Source organism: Vipera ursinii (assembly GCF_947247035.1).
Source record: "Vipera ursinii genome assembly, chromosome: 3".
Lineage (NCBI taxonomy): Eukaryota > Metazoa > Chordata > Lepidosauria > Squamata > Viperidae > Vipera > Vipera ursinii.
Window position 1 is genome coordinate 106,518,363 of NC_139516.1, and position 21,998 is coordinate 106,540,360.

Sequence of the window (21,998 nt, forward strand, 5' to 3'; positions counted from 1 at the left end):
TGAATCTGACTTCCTTCAAAAGGTTGCAAAACGACCTTGGGACACAGCAATGGTCATAAGTATGAACCAGTTGCCAAGCATCTGAATTTTGATCACATGATCACGGGGATGCTGCAAAGATTGTAACAGTGAAAAATGGTGGTAAGTCACTTTTTTCAGTGCCGTTGTAACTGAATGGCCACCAAATGAACTGTTGTAAGTTGAGGACTACCTATAGAAAAAAACATTAATAAGCATCCTGTAATATTCTGTTGAAACAGGGCTACTTCTGATATACAATCCCCAGCAGTGATTATACTGGTTTTAGAAAGATTGCTGTTTTCCTTCTTTCCTTGCAATGACTGTGGAATGTAAGTACTTAAAACTGGTATCCTAAATAAAAAGAAACCTCATCTGCTGTAACAGAAGTTATTCAACCATGTGTATTACACTTTCAAAACTCACCATTGGAGGGGACAAGCTGAGCTGCATGCCTATAATAGGATTCAGCCTGGCTGGTCTGATTTCTGTAGCGAGCTAGGAAGAAATGATTTTATTTTAAACAGAATACTAGTTTACTAGTCAATGAGCTATATACCCAATTTCTAAAATAACTTGTTTTGTGCAGAATACATAGTGGTTCATGTAAGATTAGTGATCTTCCAAATATATTGTTTTGAGTTTTACATAGTCGACTATGACAAAAATGCTAAGATATGACAACTATCAATCAAGGCATAAAATGGGATTATTATTATTTTCTCTTGCTTGAGAGTAGCAAAAAGAATCTGGCTGGCTACGGTAAGGGACAGAATGCTGGACTTTGGTCTGCTCCTACTCTCTTGTTCATGCTCTTACTCTCTATCTTCATGACATAATTACCCCCTGACATGTCATTCTATTAGACGCTGGAGCAGAAGTCTAAATATTTTGTTGTCTAAGAAAGATTGAAAAACTAATTAGTAACCAGAGTTAGAAAACTACCATCACTTTAAAGATTTTTACAATCTATAATCCAAATGTCCTGTTTGTACTGCAATTTCACAAGGCCAGTGTCACTTAAATGTGGCATCTTCAAGACACTATAGAATATGTAGTCTTGTATTGTCTTCAGAGATTGATGTGTCTACTTTTTCCACCCCTCCTTGAGACTCTACCATTTGTATATTTTTCAACACTCTGAAGATAAGCTTTAAAAATAACTTTTCCTACTTCTGCTACTTACCGATGTCTCCAAGGTGGACAAGGCAGTGCTGGCATATATATGAGCAGGAGCTAGATTGTGGCTTCACTATGGCGCTGGTGTGCGTCTGTTTATTGCTGATAATTCCCAACTGAGAGGACTTCACACGGCAGGGCAAATCCACATTAAATACTGTGCACAGCTCCTGCAGTAGCTGAAATTAGGAACTATCAATTATATCTACATTTCAGATTCTCTATTGAAGCTTAGTTAAACATTTCTCTTTGTTATTCTCCATTCAAGAAAATTTAATAGAAAAATAAACCATTTTACCATTCTTGTTTTATTTGTTCTTAAGATGGGAAGTTTTGAGCTCACTGGTTAAAAAAATCCCAATATTCAGCGGTCAAAAAATATTACAACATAGAGATGATAATGACTTTAGAAATTGTGAAGAGCTGCTATTAACTGAGAATAAATGAGATAAAAGAGAGACCCATGGTCTGATTTGTTTTAAAATAAATAAGTACCAATCTTGATTCCTGGCAACTACCTGGACAAATCCCTAGAATTTTCTTAAGGTTTTTAGAAATGGTTTGCACTGTCCTTCCTCTTTGGGATGTGGGAGAAAGTGATTGATTCAAGCTGGATTCAGGACTAAAGCAGGACTAGGATTCATGATCTCCTAGGTTTCTAGCTTGGTGTTTTTAACTACTACACCAAACTAGTATTGGTAGATATGTAGGTAGATAGAGAGTTCGAGTTCATCATTCCATTTTCCAAAGCAGTCAAATTAATACCAGAGAAAAATCTCAAAACAGGATTGCTATCTCCATTTTTATAATTTTCTAAAAATTAGCATTTCAGACATATATACTCTTATTTCAGACACTGATACTCTTATCTTAAAGGTAAAATATAGCTATCATATTTGGTTATCAGTGTTGGTTTTATTCTATATGAACTTTTAAAACTAGAGACTGAATCTATCATCTATCTATCTATCTATCTATCTATCTATCTATCTATCCATCCATCCATCCATCCATCCATCCATCCATCCATCTATCTATCTATCTACCTACCTACCTACCTATCTCAGGCCATTCTTATTTTAATAATTTCTTAAATTACATCACAAAGGCTTGATTAGCATAAAACACTAAGAAAAATAACATGCATGGCTTACGCATAACATTTTAAGAGTGGGTGGGGTGACAGCCTGATTCTCATATTGAGAAAGATATCATAAAAAGATAGCAAGGAACCCTGAGACCAAGAAAAGCACAACTCAAAATCTGGTAACTTAAAACATGGGGGAGACACTCAAGATTGTAACCATGAGACTGACATATGGCAGATTTCCTACATGCTGCTATATATAGAACTTCTTCATAAATCTATCTAACTTTTTTGCATCTGTTTGAAAATGTGAAGTAGAGAGAGATAAGTTTTATAGATGCGCTTGAAATGCATAGCTCGGTTCTACAACAATTCATGGTTTACTACATTATTTGGACCAGCCTATTGACTCCACTGTTTATGATTCTATCTAAGCCTCTGGTATGAAGCTACAAAAACATATGTAAAATCAGATTCCTTCAGACTAAAGAACAATGGAGTTTATTATATGGCCTTAAGATATCAGTTATAACTGATATCTTTTAAAACAAAATCAAAGCTAAGTATAACTTTAATTAATTTGCAATTCTTTGTTATTTCAGAATCCGATACAATTTTTGTTGTTTTTTGGGAAGATAATTTCATAAATATTAACATAGGTGCAAGCAAACAGGAGCAAAGAAAACATAAGAGATATATTATGATATATTATTATCTATCTCTTGTAAATACTAATCTACAGTTTAAGTATGGTAAATCAATAGTTGTTTTCCAACTAATACGTTTTATTAAAAGTTTTTGCAAGCTACAGTTCACTTCATCAGCATACAGTTCACTTCATCACTTCATGCAATGGCTAGGCTGGTACAGAATGTAAATTAAAATTAGACAAAGGGGAAAGGAAGGGAAAACAGAATAGTTATTTGCAGTATCTGTATATTTTCCTAAAGTCTCTATGGTTAAATGTCATGGAGACATCACTTGCCTTTTCTAATGGGAAAATAAATTTGCAGTACTCATTGTGCCCTCTCTCTTAGAGTTCTCAAAGTCTGGTGTTAATGTCTATTATTTGCTTAATGGCCCCTGTTTTGTTTTGTGGAGTATTTTAATTCAGGCTGCCTGTTGATTTAACATCTTTAGCTATTTTTAATCTTTTTTAGTTTTGTGCACAGCCCAGGCCACAGTAATTGAGCAGCCAATACATTTAAATAAATAAAATTTCATATCACTGAGCAACAGTACAATTTCCACATCGTGGTCATAATGGTATCCCTTGACTCACCTGCGTATAGAAGCCACTAGCTGCTTCTAGGAATAGAGAGAGGTTTGCTTGAACTTCACTCCGATTTGGATTTGATCGGTTTTTTGCTTGACCCTGTAGAGTTGTGATCTGATTCTTAAAGGCATGATTCCATCTAAAAAAAGGGGAACCTTTCATTATTCTGTTATATAAAATTGACATACTCCTCTTGAAGGAGAAGAGAACAGGGGAGTGCTGTTTCAATGAAGCTTCTAGAGTACCACAATTATTATCTTCATGTTATGACCATACGTCTACACAGTGCTTTTTTTGTAAAAAATAAAAATAAAAAGTGCTGAAAGTCACGAACAGCTCCGGCTTCAGTTGAAAGCCCTTCATGGATTTTTTGGGGGGAAGGAGGAGAAGAAACCGCTTTAGTGAGCTTCCAAGGTGCAGATCATTCACCTGGAAAAGGTCCGTCTCCTCTCTGCCGCGGTTCCTGCTGCCGGTCCGATCTGAGGCCAGGGGATGCGTCCACAGCTCCCCGAGGCCCGATCCAAGTTCCGGAGGCCTGGAAAAGACCTCTGCCACTGATTTTGCAGTCCCCCCACGGCCCGATTTGGGCTCCGGAGGCTTTTTCCAAGCCTCTGGAGCCCGGATCCATGGTCGCAGAGTGATTTTGTGGCCTCCCAGTGGCCCAATCCGGGCTCCAGCGGCCTGGAAAAGACAGGGCTCCGGAGCCTGGATCGGGCTGCTGGGGGTCCACAAAATCGCTCTGCAACCATACCTGTACTCACGCTGGCAGCTTAGAAGGAACCGGTTCTTCCATTCAGAAAAAGGTGCTGGAACAGTGTTCCATGTGTTTTATGACAAAAAAAGCCCTGTATCTATATAACTCTTCACTTGTTGACACTTATGTCAAACATCAGCACTGACCAAAAATATTCATGGCAATGAGGATTGTCAGAAAGCCTGACAATAAGAAATAAAAATTGAGAGTATTACCCTTTTTTGGTATGGATCAAAAAACCCCAGATTTCTCAATAGAAGAAGGCCCAGTGAAAGGATGACTTCTCTCTCAAAAAGCACACTGTGACACGGGGAAGATGTACCTGACTGTCGACAACTGCAGGGAGTTTCTTTCTTCCTTCTCTGCAAAGTAGAACACTATACCTGTGATGCAGCTAATGCCTTGGAATTGAAAGGCTATGCATTCTGGACACAGATACTGGGCAGGGATGTGAAAAACTGTCAGCTAATACTTAGTACCTACAGGAAATGTAAATCAGCCAAGATTAAATTGGATATAAATTCATCCAAGGCTTTGGCTTGAATGAATGGTTTCCCAACATTCTGTTTTCCTTCTCCTTTTTCTTTTTTTATAAGTCTGAAAGCTCAATGACAAAGCTCATCCTTTTTTAATTGGGAGTTAATATGTGCTTGAAATCAGCCAAATAGCTATTATATTATCTCTCTTATATTACCACCAACTACTTGCAGTGTAGGAAAAAGAACCAGAAGTTTCAGCTAAAATCCAACTTTTCAAAATAATTTTCCAGTCTGCATACATCTTGCTCAGTTAAAAAAGAGAATATACAGATAGTCCTTGACTTGTCACCACAACTGGGACAGAATTTTGGTTGTAAATTATTGCAAGTTGGACTAGACTTAATGACTATTTTTATGGTAGTCATTAAATGAACCCGTTCTTCAATGGGCTTTTTTGCCAGAAATTGCCAGAAACTGGCAAAAAAGATTGCAAATTGCGACTACGTGACTGCAGAATGCAGCAACTGGTCATAAATGTAAGGCAGCTGCCAAGTGCCTGAACTGCAACCATGTGACTGTGGGGGAATGGTTTGGTAATTGTAAACACAATATAGGTTGTAAATCCAAGGCCACTGTAACTTAGTTAAGCAAATGGTTATGAAGTCAAGGGCTATTGACATCTTTTAAAAAATAATGTAATCCACACTTATTTATACTCACAGATCCTGTTCCACTTTTTTATCCAATGCATATTCCAAATCTGTTACTAACATTTTCTGGTATAAGTCCTGTAAAGCCTGTCGAGATGTCCAGGCTTCAGCTGGTCCCAGCTTCGAATCTGAAAAATACATAAGATATACGTGTGTGTCTCTGTGTGTGTGTTTGCATGCGTGTGTGTACGTGTCTGTATCTATGTGCATTTCCTCTAGACTAGTGGTCCTCAAACTTGAGATACCTGTGAAACCTTTCTCAACATGAAAAACTGTATGGATCCCATTAATAAATGTTTTATACAATATCTTGCCACAAATTTCTCTCCTTTAAACAAAACAAAGGAATGAACATTTTACAATTTCTCTATATCATAACAGTCATATGGACCCCCTAGGTAATTCTTATGGAACCCTGGGTTTCCAGGAAACACAGTCTTGTTTTTATCGGCTCCAGATCAATAAAGTGTTGTCTTAGCTCTGAACTAGCTTGCACACGGTTGATTTCTCTTTTGTTTTTTGCAGGATTCAAAATAAGAAATTTGGAACAGTGGCACAAAGTGAAGTTAGACCATGGAGGTTAGTGGAAAGAACAAGATTTTCATCTGATCTGGAAGAGTTCTGAAGACCAGTTGTGACAGTTGATCCCAAAGTATCTAAAATCTTGGGGTAATAGTGTTAATCCCCTCTTTCCTCATTCCTGCTATCACCCTGTATTTGAGGTTATCTTTGTATCTTCTTACTCCAAAGCTAGTAGGAAGGATGGCTCCTCAACCACATCTATTTATTTTAGTTACTCATACTCACAAGACCAGAAAATTAACTGAAACCTGTTTATGAATTACAATAACTACTGTCACTGAAATCTGATTACCTAAATTTGGCAGATTTAAATAGTGAAAACATTACCTGTCATGTCAGCCTTCAGGACTTCTGCCTGCCTGTAAATAAAATACATACAATACTTGTTAAAATAATGAATAAAAATCAATATTATAAATACATCAAAATGCAAGACAACTCACTCAGATCTTATGGATTTGTGCAATTTATATAAAATGCAATCTGCAATAGAATCTCAGTTCATATTCTAAATATATAGCCAAAATAAAGCAACAACAGATTGCTAAGTTATATATTTTTCGTATAGCAGAAGAAAGGAATAAAGTGGGATACTGGGCATTGCATCAAGCTTAGGTATTTATATATGAATTCATATCTCAGCCAGATTAGCAAATATTTTTGTTTTCAATCTCTCTGAGGTATAGCTACTAACACATTTTACTGTTATTGCACATAAATGCCATCCTCCTCAGCAACTTCACTTGGTACTTTAAGTTTTATTTCTGTTGTAGTTGTTATATAACATATTAACAAAACTATTCCATGCATATGTTTAGGTCATTTTAGAGACATTGTTGAAATGATTGGAATTGGCTATTCACAGAATGGCTACAACATAAAATATTCATTTTCCAAGGGAAAACTGGAAAAGATAAAACAAAAATAACTTGCTTTTGAATACAGTAGATGTTTGAAATTGTTCTTTTGAAGCACCTTTTGTTTCAGTTCCAACTCAAGAATGCTTTCTACCACCCAACTTATACCTTTACTTAGCTGATTTTTAAGAATAGAGTAAATTTAGATAAAATTACTAAGACAACTGTTTCATATACTATGATCAAAGAAAAAAATTGCTATAACACAATTACTATCGCACAGGTCTGATACGGATTAAGTTATTCATAAATATGCACACTTGTAACAGTTTTATGTACAGCTCACTGGTGTTTACAAGATCCTTTTTCATATCCAAGGTACCTGAAGAACCTACTTGGAATATGTCCAACACTGAGATTTTTAGGAATTTAAACTTTAAATTTATGTACTAAAAGTTGTTATATAGAAGCCAATTACTACTAAGGGAATTCAACAGCATTTATAGAAAGGAGTACTAGAGCTTATTTATAAATCTTAGCCAGCATGGCCAATGGTGATGATGTATGTGAATAGCAAATAATAGGCAATCTTTAAAATACACACCCATACACCAAATAAAACCTACATGTGTACCAAGATATTTAAGTACATTACTGGATTAGTTTCCTACATTAAAATCTCATTTGGGGAACATCTGTTACATACATACATACACACATACATACACACATACATACATACATACCTATATATATATATAGAGAGAGAGAGTGTATCAACCATGTATTAAGGGGAGCCTTTTCACATTCAGCTACTTGCCAAAGTACTAGCTCTTCCTACATAAAATCTTACTACGCTTCTGCATAAAGTCAGAAACCTAAAAAAAATGAGTGTTCTTTTTTCAACGTAACTAGGCAGAATAATACAAATATATCACTTTATCAAGTGATTAAATGTTAATTACTTGGGTCATAGCCATTGCTTTATTTCTTATTAAATATTATTTTAATGTATTGCTTAGTATGTATTTTACTGAAGCTTTGCAAACCATTTCAAGATGCTTCAACATAAGAAACAGTATATGAACATATTAAATAAATGGAAGTATATTTCAAGTATTTAATAATAAATTTAGTTTTTACAAGTCATTATATATAGAAGACAGAAGTACTAAAATCACTTATTTCCTTTCTTTCAATTGAGTCATCTACCCACATCCCTCTTTAGAAATATTAATAAAAACAATTTTTGTTTTTAAAGAAAAGCAACCTTAAGATACAAAACCTGATTTTTCATGTTTACTTCAGCAGCAAAAAAATTAAAAACTTATTTCCAAATGTATCTTAAAAAGAAAGTAATTTGAATTGTAGAAATCCTAAATACTGAAGCCCAAACTGCTTCTGTGTTGAAGAGTAATTTTATTCAAATATAATCACTTTTTCTAATTATTTATGAGAACATGAATATTTTAGCGGGAAGAAATAATATTGTCTGTCTCTATTTCCATTAACATCTATTTTAGAATGTCCAAACTACAAGCTGAAACAAGTAACTGACCAGAGTTGAAGCCTAACCTATTTAACCACATTTGCTATACAAAATCAATCACTTTTATTTAGCACTATAACAAGAGCAGTACACCTGTCACTCTCTCTCAACCCAATCACCTCACAGGGTTGTTGTTGTGGGAAAATAGGAGGAGGAAGGTATATTGGATATGTTTGCTGCCTGTAAAAATAATGCAGGTGGTACACAAACAAACAAACAAGCAGCAACTGTGCAGCTGAAAATACAAAGAAAAATGCTCAACAAATTCACTATTATTAGTACTGATTCACTGTTTTATAATATATTTTGTTTGCTCATAAAAATAAGTAGGTATTAATACTCCCATCATTCTGTGAGTGGTTTCTTAGTATGTATGCCACAATTCTTCCACAAAGTGGAACATGAGACCCACTGGAACACCATGGTCCTGAAACTGGAAGAGGTTGTGCAAAATACAAGTATCACACACTTTTTTTTACCTCTCAGATACCTAAATAGAAGGATTAAATCAACAAACCTTAATACCTACAAGAGCAATCGGACATTTGTTGTACCTTCAAATGAACAGCTTCAGACATGGAGAGACCTTTTCCAACAATTCTACAACCATGAAAAGCCACAGATCTCACCAGTGGATCCACTACTGTGCTTATCCAAATGCCAAAAAAATCAAGAGTCAAATATTGCGCCCACAATAGATGGATGAAGGTACTGAAAAATGGTAGAGCAGATGGATGCAGTTACAACCGCAGCACTCAGACCTAGTGAACATTTCACTGAGTGACTACATTTATAGTTAATTTGGCATTCACAGAGTCTCCACTATATGGAAACAAATTATTATAATCCCTATTTTGAAAAAGATGATGACAATTCAAAAGCAACTGGGCCATAGCTTTATTGTCAGTACCAATAAAGGAGAATATTTGTAGCTCAGGGTTGAAAGGAGGAGTCCTTGGTGGTCTCTGAGCTTGGTCATCTTCTTGCAGACATTTCATTATCCAAACTAGCACTGAAGATGTTACCTAGTTTGGGTAATGAAACTTGTTTTCTGCAAGAAAACAACCAAGCTCAGAGACTGCCAAGGACCCCTCATTTATTGTCAGTCCTTAGAAAAGTCTTCATACGAATCAAGCAAATACAATTTCCAAAAACAATAGGAAAAAATAACTAGAGGACTGTATGATTTCCACCCAAATCAAGGATACTGTGACCAGATTCGCATCACTAGACAACTAAGGGAAGAGAGAATTCAATGTGGTGAACAATCACTTTGTTCATTGACTCTGAAGCAACTTTGACAGTGTACACTAGTCAGTTTTATGGAAAGAATTGAAAACTGAACACAAGCCCACAAATTCTACAGCAATTCCAACAACTGTGTACATACCCAGAATTAACATTCAGTCCTTGACTCGAACTGGCATTAGGTAAGGCTATGTGATCTCAACCGTTCTGTTCATATTGATGCTATTATGAAGAAAGGTTTTGAAGGCACTGCAGTGAAATCCACTATATACAGGTGATCTTCAATTTACCACAACTGGGAATAAAACTTATGTCATAAGTTTTTATAGTCGTATGTCAAGGCACCCAAATGATTGAATCTGATTTTTCCAGTTTTTATGGCAGGCATTAAATGAATCACACATTTGTAAGACTGAACCATGCAATCATTAAGCGAATAATGTGATTGTTCAGTGAATCCATTCTCCTGAATGGGTGGGGCTTTTTGCCAGCAACTGGCAAAAAACACTGGAAATCAATCAAATCAAAAACACTGGAAATTGACTATGGGACACTGCAACTGGCATAAATGCAAAATGGTTTCCAAGTACCTGAAACACTGTCCTTTGACCCTGCCAGGGAGGGGGGGGACATGTGGTAGACTACTATCGCACAATATTTTACAATGTGTTATGGGCCATAAAGCTTTTCAACTTTTTCACCAATTGTACCACTTTTAGGATATGGCAACATCCAAGTACCACCAGTCCCGTAGCAAGGTGTCAAAAACTTAATGACCAAAAAAAAGGGGGGGAAGTGATGAAGTACAAGTAGTCCTCGACTTACAACAGTTCGCTTAGTGACTGTTCGAAGTTACAATGTCACTGAAAAAGTGCCCCCCCAGCTACAGCTGAGCAGGACACCTGCATGCCCGCCTGGTGGCTCTCTTCCTCCTGTTCAAGGTTTTCATTGTTGTGAGCATTTCTGTTGAGGATTGGCAGCAGGGGTGGGGTGGGTTAGGGTTAGCTATCACTTTTCTAGGATGGTCGCACACCACCTGCCAGGTGCCAATGTATCATTGGTTGAAAAGCCTTGCCACATAGCACTCTTTCCAAGGTCTCTGCAGCTTTGAATGATTGTTAAACAACTGGTTTTGTGTAAAAACTGCCTGTAACTGACTTTGTTTGTAGACAGTATCATAGAAATCACTAATACCTTGTATATCGCAATAAAATTGCTCATACAGGAGGAAAATTAATGATGGTAAAACAAAAATTTTGACAACTGATGAATGTCAATCTGCTATCTACCTCAACAGAACCAAAATGGAGCATGTTAACCAGTTCAAATATCTTGGATTGCTGGTAGAAGAACATAAAACACCATAAAAATCAGAACTGCCTAACAGAATTGGCCAGGCCAACCACTGTCTTTAGATCTTTTAACTGGTACCTCTGGAAGAAAGAAAACACTTCAATGAAAACCAGGATAAAAATCTTCAAGGCATTAGTTCTACCAATCTTGCTATACAGAGCTGAGACATGGACCCTATTATAAGCAAACATAAATAGGTTTGATGTTCTTTTAACGTGACCTATGGAATATACTGGAAATCTCTCTACACAGCCTTCTGAATAATGACTCCATCAGACTGAGATGCAATGAATAACCTACAACTGACAAAATACAAAAGCACAGATTAAAGTGCTATGAATATATGTATAATGCCAGAACATATTCTTTATATTACCATGAAAAAAGTGACCTATACTGTGAAAGGTCCAAACAATAACATCTTCCAAAATGTGGGCAAAGCAAATTGAAGGCAATATGGAAAAAAAAGCTCAATCTAAACAACACAAAACAATAAGAGGATGTGTAACACTCTTATTGTTGTGTTCTCGCTTTCTAACCAACCATGCTTTTAAAGGTGTCTAAAAGAGCTGCTTGGGTAAGAATGTATAATTTATTTGCATTAAACAACCAGAATGACAAAAAGTATTTCTGTTTTTAATTCATATTCAACAATGAGACATTACAGCTAGTGTTTAATTCAAAGTTTATATTTTAATTGCAAAAATGCAAGAGACTGGTTGGTGGTCAATATAGCAGGCAAACACTTTTTCTAATTAGTATCTGGATAAACTTGTCTAAATTACTATGCCTATATCAACATGTTTTTGGGTGTTTGGATGGATCAATTGGTAACCTCTGTAAGTGTAAAGAGCTGTAAGTGCAGTGGTTAGAATTCAGTACTGCAGGCTAATTCTACTGATTGCCAGCTGCCAGCAGTTCAGCAGTTTGATTCTCACCGGCTCAAGGTTGACTCAGCCTTCCATCCTTCCAAGGTTGGAAAAATGAGGACCCAGATTGTTGGGAGCAATATGCTGATTATGTAAAGCACTCAGAGAGGACTGTAAAGCATTGTGAAGCCATATATAAGTGATAGTGCTATTGCTAAATAAGGAGTAGCAGCAACGCACTTCGTAAGTAAAATGAACTTATTAAGAAAAGAAATTCTAAATAAAATGCAATTGAATTGAAGATAAAGAAAATTTGTACAGATTTGAGCAATTTAAAGAATTTGAGGCAAAGAAACTTGAAAAATAAAACTATCTGTGATAAATAAAACTAATTTATCTGTGAAATACAAACTGGATAGTAAAGGAATTGCAGAGGCTGTAGAACAATTGGAACAGAGTATCATGGCTATTGCAGAGAAAGTCAAGTGATATGCCAATCAAATAATTCATTCCAGCAGAACTTGTGCTTGAAAGCAAATCACCATCAATTCTACAAAACCCTTGAAAATATGAAAGGACTGGTCACAAATAATGTAAAGCCTGACAAAGAAGAGATCCTAAAATTTTGGAAATTTGTGGAAAACAATTGGAGTCACAATAGGCATGCAACATGAATCAAGCAAGTTGAAAACAAAGTGAAAATACTCAGTATGGAAGAAATTAGATTAACTGAGGAAATGGTTCAAAAGCAATCAGAGCTCCATGGATTCTGGCTAAAATAACTGACAAATCTACACTTGAGATTGAATAGGGTTTTGGAAGCACCAGAACATGAAAAATGGCTAACAGCTGAAAGGACATTCCTAACTCAGGAGGAGGAGAAGGGAAATGAGCCTGGAAACTATAGACCCATAACCTCTTTGCCAACAACATACAAGCTACTTATGGGCTTAAATGCAAATCAAAGTTTTAGAATCAGCAGAAACATTCACCAATTTATGAATACTTCAATGAGGTTTGGGTGAATAAAGCCAATGACCAATGGGGAAGAATAAGAAGTTCAAAGGTAGAATTTTCCAAGGTGACTCATTATGACCTTTACTAATAACTAACAACATTTTGAACAAGACAAACTGTGAATATGAACTGACAACAAAGAATAAAAAGTTTGCATTTATTCTATATAGATGATTTAAAATTATTTGAAAAAAGCTGAACTAGATTCCTTATTAAAAATACAAAAGAATTCAGTAAATATACCGGAATGTGATTTGGCATTGGCATATATCGTTGTATATCATTGGCACAAAGACAGCTAAAATAGTTGAATATAATGGATACAGCTTAACTATGAAGATTTAATAAAGGCAGTAGCAGCAGAAAAAAATCTATAAATATGTGGAAAATTTGGATACTTCTGATTTATTATACTTTTACCAAGTGTATCAAATGAATTTAGAAAATTTTGAAATCAAAGCTACATGATGGAAATATCATATACCTGGGCAGTCCCCATTATTTGATGTACAACAGAAACAATTGACTGGATAGAACTTAATAACTTGGATCAGAAGACAAAAAACCTAACGACAATGCAGGTGTTGGAGAACTCTTACAGATAAAACAAATTGTGAAGGAAGAAAAGCATGGCCTGAATGATTACATTTAAAAAAAACAAGAAGGAAAATCCTGAAGAAACTCAACAAAGTTCTTGAAAAAAATGAAGGTGAATGCTAAATATAAAACATAGACAATTGAAAGCTGATTAAAAAGCCCACGTGAAGTTGATTAATATCAGGAGTGTTAAAGAAATTGAAGGCTTTATTTTAGTAGCTCAAGAACAAGTTTTACCTGGTAACTGCATGAAGGCAAACATTCAACATATAACAGAAAGGATGAAATAACTGACCAGTGGCTAAAGCAAAATTTTACAAACTGACTATAAAAAGTGTTAGGACTGCCAGAAATATTCAATAGAAATTTTGCAAGAGGTTTGGATTTGAATGCTTAGAAAATTGATCATCAAGTTGAGATGATTTTGGAAAATCAGTGGGTTATGATCTTATGGGACTTGAAGATCCAAACACTAAGTATCCAAATTTATTAGACCTGAACACCTAATTTTATTAAAAAAAACACCCAATTCTACTTAGAATTGCTTATATTCTTAGATGCTACCTTAATAATTCTTAGGTCCTTGGTTAGGACTTGTATTGTTAAGCTTCCACCAGTCTTAGATTGAATTTAATTGTAGTTTGCCTACATATAATACAATTTACATCAGGCATGTCAAACTGCCGGCCTGTGGGCTGGATGCATCAAGCCGAAACCATGCCCACCCCATTGCCGGCAATGGGGAAAAAGTAGTGATATGTCGCACAAAGTCACGTGACGTCGCAAGTTTGACATGCCTGATTTACATGGTTTGCCCGATTGGAAAAGTTCAACTCAGGATGGCTTCTATTAAAAACTTAATAAACAAAGACAATAAATAAAATAATACAAACTATAAGGGACATTTTCATTTCAGCATATAAAGACATTCAAAATAGGTCAAAATATCATTTATGGAACACTATTTAACAATTCTAAATATACTTTCAGTCCACTACATCTCAATAGATGTAGATAATAGATCTCAATAAGAGCCTTGGTGGAGCAGGGGGCTAATGCCTACTTAAGTCACACCAGCTGCCTGCAATTAGTGCAGGTTCGAGTCCCACCAGGCTCAAGGTTGACTCAGCCTTCCATCCTTCCGAGGTAGGTAAAATGAGGACCCAGATTGTTGGGGGCAAGTAAGCTGACTTTGTAACAATGCCGCTTGGGGTGTGTGTGAAAGCCCTAATAAGCAGGCATATACATAGAATGAAGGCTACTGCTAAGCTTGTAAGCCGCCCTGAGTCTTCGGAGAAGGACGGGATATAAATGGAATTAAAATAAAAAATAAATAAAATAAATAAGTAGTTCAATAGTTTGAACTATTAGTGGCCCAGAATAAGACTCTATAGAACATATAGCAATTATCTGAAATGTAGAATTAATTTCCTACAGATAGAATTGTGGAAATCTCTTCATAATAAAGATTGGAAGAAAGAGCCATGTTAACATGTAGGAACAAAACAATGACTTCAGCACTAATCATCTTTATCTTAGCATAAACTTTCATAAACGTTCAAGGCCTGGAGACTAAAACATACAAAGAACGGCTGCAGGACTTTGGTTTAGCTAGCTGCTAGTCTAAAGAAAAGAAGAAATAGGGGTGATATGATAGCAGTATTCCAGTATTTGAGGGGCTGCCACAAAGAAGAGAAGGTCACGTTATTCACCAAAGCACCAGAGGGCAGGACAAGAAACAATGGTTGGAAACTGATCAAAGAGAGAAGCAACCTGGAATTAAGGAGAAACTTCCTAACAGTCAGGACAATTAACCACTGAATAGCTTGCCTTCAGAAATCATGGACCCTACATCACTGGAGGTTTTTAAGAAGAGACTAGACAGTCACTTGTCTGAGATGGTATAGGTTCTCCTGCTGGAGCGGGGGTGGACTAGAAGACCTCCAAGGTCCCTTCCAGCTGTATTCTATTATATTCTAAACTGTTAATCTTTGACACTGGAAAAACTATAAACAGGTGACAGCTCACTATTCTATATTACAAGCAACTCTTAAAACAGTTGGCATTGCTGCAAGTTATTTCCTCTCCCAAAAATGCTTTTTCTGACATTTGCATAGCTAATTTTATGCAGTTTTTAAGTTTTTAATAGAGTTTAACAAAATTGATCCCTAATGTTCTAGAAAATCTTTTAAGAATATTGAACATTACAAAGAAAGAAAGGAGAAACATATAGCCTCCAAAAAAAAGTTATTCCATGGTTCACACTAAATTGCTGGAATACACACAACAATCTGTAGACAGAGATACTAAGACTGCATAGAAGAGTGTGAGAATACTTGGGATAAAACTTGACTTCCATTTATGACATATTAGGGCCCAAACTAATCAAAACTTGCCATTAGTAGGGGATAGTACATGTGGCATGGATAAGATTAACTGCAACTTAGAGTCTAAGAGGAGGAAATGGTAAAGAACATTAATGAAATAAAGAAGCTGGGTATGGCATGTAGATGCAGGGGGGGGTGCCAGGCGTGCGGTGCGGTGCGGAGAGAGAGAGAGAGCTAAAATCCACGAGTTAGGGGGCGCAAATTACTTGCCTTGCCCCGGGTGCTGACAACCCACGCTATGCCACTGCTCCTAGCCTCACATGCTCTCCTTTTCCCAGGCACGATCGACTGCATCACCTCCTCAGCTGTCGGCCAGCCATCCAGTTCAGAGGTGGCTTCTTTGAACTGCTGGCGGTGGGCTGAGGAGCCCCAAAGTGCACCGGTCAAGGGGCCAGCAGGCTGTGGCTGCTGACGGACAGTCGGCCCCCACACACTCGCTGGCCTCTGTGTGCGGGGGCCGATGGTGTCAGGCAGCAGCCGCCCCAGCCCCTGCCTTGCCCCATGGCAATGGCACCCCTGCCCTGCCTCACCTCCCCCCACAAGAGGAGCCTCCTGCATACCGCCCCACCTGCCACAGACCCCCTGGATCTCCAACCCTGCCCACCGCCCACAGGCATCCCTCCCCACAAGCAACATTGAGGTGGCCACACCCACCCAATCTGCCATGACTACTACAGCCATGCTCACCCGGTGGGCCATGCCCACCCGGCACCCGGTGATAAATAAGTGGGTTTTGGGTTGCACTTTGGGCACTCGGTCTCTAAAAGGTTCGCCATCACTGGTCTAAGTGCTATTGTTATTGCTATTTCTCTAGGAAAGTTTTATTGTGGGGACAATTTCAATGGCAAATTTACAGACAAGAGCAGTAAGCAAATATGTAAAATATAGCACACCTCCTAGAATAGGCCATAATGGATTATTACAAAAATCTATATGCTACTAAAAGTCTTGTTCCTGTAATCTTTAACTGAACAAAATAGTGCATCACAGGGCAACTAAAGTACCTCAAATAGGTAACTTACAGAATGTATCTAAAATCTACCATGTTTTCCTGAAAATAAGACCCAGTAAGACACAAGATATGGAGAAATGAGAAAAAATATTTTACAACTTCATTACACTCTACCATTAATGACTGCTCATCAACAGATATAGAACTATTTACTTCATTTTATAATGGTGTAGAGCACAATAAGCTGAATTAGCCTATCCACACTTTCTTTCCTCACTTCTAATTTCAATTCAAAAGGCATTAGTTTTCTATAGAAAGTCTGTTTTCATCTCATGTACCATGATGCCTAGAAAAAGTAACCAAAATGGTATGCTGGGTAGGCCTGTAAAGGCATTTTGAGAGACACTTTCAGAATCTACCCCAAAACTATTGCCAGGGCCTTGAAAAATATTTTCAAATATTGCTTTAAAGAATCTTCTGCAATTTCAGAGCAAATCTTGGCGAGAGGGGGAAAAAGCAGATAAAGTCTATTATGTGATGTTTCTGAATAAAAAAAACTATCAGGAAAAAGTAAAAAACTACAGTTCTAAGTTAAATGGCAAAATCAAAAAAATATTTAGACACATATCTCCAAGATAAGCGATAAAACAAAAAGGTCACCATTTCTCTGGAACAAAAATGAAGAAAAGAAACTGCTATATTCTATGAAGAAATAGAAGCTAGGTCTACAACTACAAAGATACTGCTACCAGCAAAAGTTATTCATTTTACTGGAATAGGTAAAATCTAAGTAAGGCCTGATTTGGTAAAGATGGTGGGAAGTTGATCTAAAAACAGAGCATGATCCTAATGAAAGTTAGTTTAAAACTGTAACCTTTCAAATTAGTGTCTTAAATTCAGAAGTCAGTCTAGCTCAAGAATTACAGCCAATGTGGCAACTTGCATCAATAATGTAATCACACAACTGCTAAACTACTGAATGGCCTTAAAGCAGGGGTGTCAAACTTGCAACATCACATGATGTGTCACGATGTATGGCAATTTTTTTGCCATTGCCAATGGGGTGGGCGCAGTTTTGCTATGATGCATCCAGCCCATGGGCCAGCAGTTTGACACCCCTGCCTTAAAGCATAAATATTTCTCACCCACATCACTTTTATCTAAATTTAATACATTTATTTAACTTTATCCTTCCAAAAGTGGTTTGATGGCCTAGAGTTGAAGACCCTCTCCTCCCACTCCAAAGGGTGAGAGTTCAATCGTAGGTAGCAGCAAAGTTTCTGTCCTCAGATGCAAAGAAAAAAAATATCTGCTGCGAACTCCGTGTGGTGTCAAGAAGGGCATCCGGACAGTAAATGCTCAGCTCCATCCCGCCATCCTGACTCTACCCAGAATTTAAGAGATTACAGGATCGTTTTATTTAACTTTATCCTTCCAAACCCTGTTCTCATTTGAAAATAGAAAAGGGAGAAAATGAGATACAGGACTGAATATCTTAGGTGTAGTAATGATACCCAAATTCAAAGCTGCAGAAGAACATATAGAATAAAGTATACAGTGAGAGTACTATAGAACATTTTTGCTCCCATGAAGCTAAATTTATGCTTTGACAGAAAGAAATGAACCAAATGAACCAAAGAGCAAGCCTAAACAATCTAAAGCAGGTATATCAAACTCGCAACGTCACATGATGTATTGCAACTTTTTTCCCCATTGCCAGCAATGGGGTGGGCGCGGTTTTGGTGTGACACATCAAACTGCCAGCAGTTTGACATGCCTGATCTAAAGGCACCAGAGAATAATCATCCAGGTGTAAGACAGACTCCTCAAAATAATCAGGTGCTGTGTTTATCTCCAGCTGCAAGTCTTTAGAGCAGGAGTGTCAAACTGCCGGCCTGCGGGCCAGACACGTCATTCAGAAGCCACGCCCACCCCATTGCTGGCAATGGCAAAACTGTCCTGATATGTTGCATGACGTTGTGAGTTTGACATGTCTGCTTTAGAGCTTCCAAGCATGCATACAAACATTTACAAAAGGATCCATTATCCAAGACACATGGAGTTTTTCCACTGGGAAAACCTAAAACTGGCTAAATCTTTATTTGGACAGACTGTGTTACAACACATAGAAACTATTATTCTTTTTTGCATTTTCTTATAGGGTAATAGTTTACAATTGTTAGTATGGGCCTCTAGGCCATACATGGAAAAAATATTTTAGTAAGTTAAATGTATGTTGATAAAACAAGTCAATGAGTATGCTCTCTATAATATTCTATGATCTCGGCAAGTAATAAAAATGACATGTATGCAACTTTATAACACTGAAATAATCTAGAAACAAATTTATGCTAGTCTTATTTAAAATGATAGAATAATGCACAGAAATGTCTGTTGTATAACATACTAAAATTGATAAGTGCTTTTTTTCCTTTATTCATGATATCTACTTCTGTGGCCAGAAAAATATGTGCAGTAAAGGCATCATCCAACAACAAACATCTTTTTTATTTTTGTTTGTATCCCATCTTTTTTTTTACAAATAACTCAAAGTGGCAAACATATCCAATACGCTTTCCTATTTCCCCACAACAACAATCCTATGAGGCAAGCTGGCCTGAGAAGTGACTGGCCGAAGATCACCCAGCTGGCTTCCATGGGTAAGGTGGGAACAGAACTCAGAGTCTCCCATTTTCTAATCTGGTGCTTTAACTACTTGAATTATCACTTTACTTGCTAGACAAATAATTTGATATACAATTAGTTGGCATGCAGGTTTAGAAGAACAGACTTGCAGAGGACTGATAACCAAGTTATCATAATTTGGAAATTAATTATAAAGCACCTTAAAGATAGAACTCCCTAAAATATTTTATGGGTATTACTGATTAACTTTACACCATAGGTAAATTCTTGTACCATTTAACAATGTAAAGCATAGCTGCACAGTGAATTTATAGGACAGCTTTCAATTATTGCAACTACAATTCAGGCTGAGAGATAAGTGAATTAACATACATATATCTAGGGCAGCACTTGCATCTTTAAATGAACAAGAGCTCCTCACTTCAGTTCCCTAATAGCCTGTTCCTCTCTGCCATGCAGTCTTCTCATTTGCTCAGCCAACCATTGTCTCACCCATCAGCCATGAAACGTCACTGCCCTTCTGCACATTTCCCACTATATCTCCTCAGTACAGCACTATAGCAATCCCTCCTCTGTAGAACCCTTTAATTTTGCCTCCTTTATTATCTCCTGTGTGCACACGTCATTTTATTTATATTACCTACACCCAACCTTAAAACTGACTGCAATATTACTCTATTTCAGAAGGTGTGTATGGAGCACGGAAAGGCTGATGAGATGGTGAGGAATCCATGTTCCATTTTATCGGATAGTCTGTTCACTTACTTTTTTAAGGTACAAGTGTATTGCTCAAAATAACCAATCATGAACACCAGAAAAATCCCAGACTGATATTACTGTAAAGACTTACATTAAATAAAGACCGATTGGGGGATTTTTCACATACACATGTCCAGTACACACAGTTGTTGAATAAGCATAAGATAACTAATACTACCAATGCTAGAATTGAAGGATTGGGGGGGAACCTTATAGGAGAACATGTTTCTCTTCCTCCTGTCACTACTGCCACTTCTTGACCAGGAAACCTTCCTTCAGAGTAGTACAGCATCCCACTCACACACTAGACTCTCTTCCAGATCTTGTAAAGCTGGGTTTTGATTATTCAGTTTCCTGGTGGGTTAGCCACTTCTCCATTCAGCTTTCCCAAATGGTGTTAATCTACCTGCACCCCCCCCCCCAACACACGCACACTCTTTCTCTCTCTCTCCCTCCCTCTAACGTGCTTCCCATCCTCAATATGATTTCCTCATCCTTCTCACCGGAGATACTGAGCGCAAAGCAAGCTCATCCTCCGCTGCCGCCACCACCGCCTCCGTCCACGCCGGCCCCGCGTCGGGGTCTACAGCTCGGGCCCTTCCGCAGCCTGGGAGCCGCAGCCGCCGCTGCTGCCGCCTCCGGCCGCCGCCATCTTCCCGTGTCGGGCCCAGACTCTTCCTGGAGAGGGAGGAGGCGGGAGGAGGGAAAGAGGTAGCAGCGAGGGGAGGAGGAACAGTTCCGCTCTCCGCCTCCTGACTGGGGAAAGTAATTCTCGCGAGACCCGCTCGAAGTGCCGCCCTCCACGTTGAAGGCTGCTGTCGCCTCCCCTGACTCGTGCGGATCTAGCGGCAGGTGCTTGAGTACAAGCAGGCGAGCCTCCCAGTCAATGCCTCCTTTTCCACCTTCCCACCCTCACTTCCGGGCGCGGCCCAAGCTCAACGGGACTCACTTCCGTCTTAGTGCGCAGCGAAACCCTTCCCTTGTCAGCTCGGGGCCCGTGAGGCGGCTTTCTAATGCGACTTTCCATTGGTTATGCTGCTGTCATAGCAACGGGGAATGCGTGCGAGCGGAGGAGGGAGATGAATAGTGGTGTGCTGTATCTTATCGCCATGGTAACCGTCGCAATTACTCTAGCGTGCGCTCCTTCCCCAACTCCCATCTGGAAAGTCACTAGCTCCCTCCCTCTCTGTCTCTCTCGTAACGCCCGCCTGGCAGTTTATCTCTTAACTTGTGCGAAGGTATCTTTCACCACCACCCCGCCCAGAATAAGTGGAATTCATTTCAATAGGATTGCTCCGTCTGCTGTGAGGCTCGCACCCGTCCGAAAGTTCAGGGTGCCGATCCGGAAGAGCCGATTTAGTTACGTTTGACGAGATGCTGGCCTTTGAGCCGCGGGATTACTGGCGGCTTCTCTGACTTTTTGAAGTCGCTTTCCAGCGTGACCCCCAGAGTTTTTTTCTTCTGCATCTGGTAGCTGCCCCTTGGGAGTGCCAGGAAGAACCGATGAAATAAAAGAATGCTGCATTGTCTAAACTTGGGGTACCTGGTGTTAAGTTGTGGGCTCTGGAGAGCAGGAATGATGACACAAGGCTGAGTACAGAATAGCTCATACTTTTATTCTTGCTGGAACTGTACTGAAGTTTGGGCTGCAACCAGCCATAGTATATAGTCTAGCCCAG

General features: G+C 38.1%; 2 protein-coding genes across 4 annotated transcripts in view; one reads left to right on the top strand and one right to left on the bottom strand.

Annotated features, from left to right (window-relative positions):
* Positions 1-20,991, bottom strand: part of SMG7 (SMG7 nonsense mediated mRNA decay factor) — a 69,782-nt gene extending 48,791 nt beyond the window's left edge. For all 3 annotated transcript variants that reach the window (XM_083359068.1, XM_083359067.1, XM_083359066.1), the window contains exons 1-6: positions 20,823-20,991; positions 6,413-6,444; positions 5,514-5,631; positions 3,567-3,699; positions 1,205-1,376; positions 445-516 (exon numbers count right to left, since the gene is read on the bottom strand). In XM_083359068.1, the coding sequence (XP_083215194.1) occupies positions 445-516; positions 1,205-1,376; positions 3,567-3,699; positions 5,514-5,631; positions 6,413-6,444; positions 20,823-20,851 (556 nt within the window). In that variant the 5' untranslated portion in view covers positions 20,852-20,991. The remainder of the gene's footprint in view (positions 1-444; positions 517-1,204; positions 1,377-3,566; positions 3,700-5,513; positions 5,632-6,412; positions 6,445-20,822) is intronic.
* The window catches only part of NCF2 (neutrophil cytosolic factor 2), a 518,710-nt gene that overhangs the window by 78,210 nt on the left and 418,502 nt on the right, over positions 1-21,998 (top strand). The gene's annotated exons all lie outside the window — the stretch shown is intronic.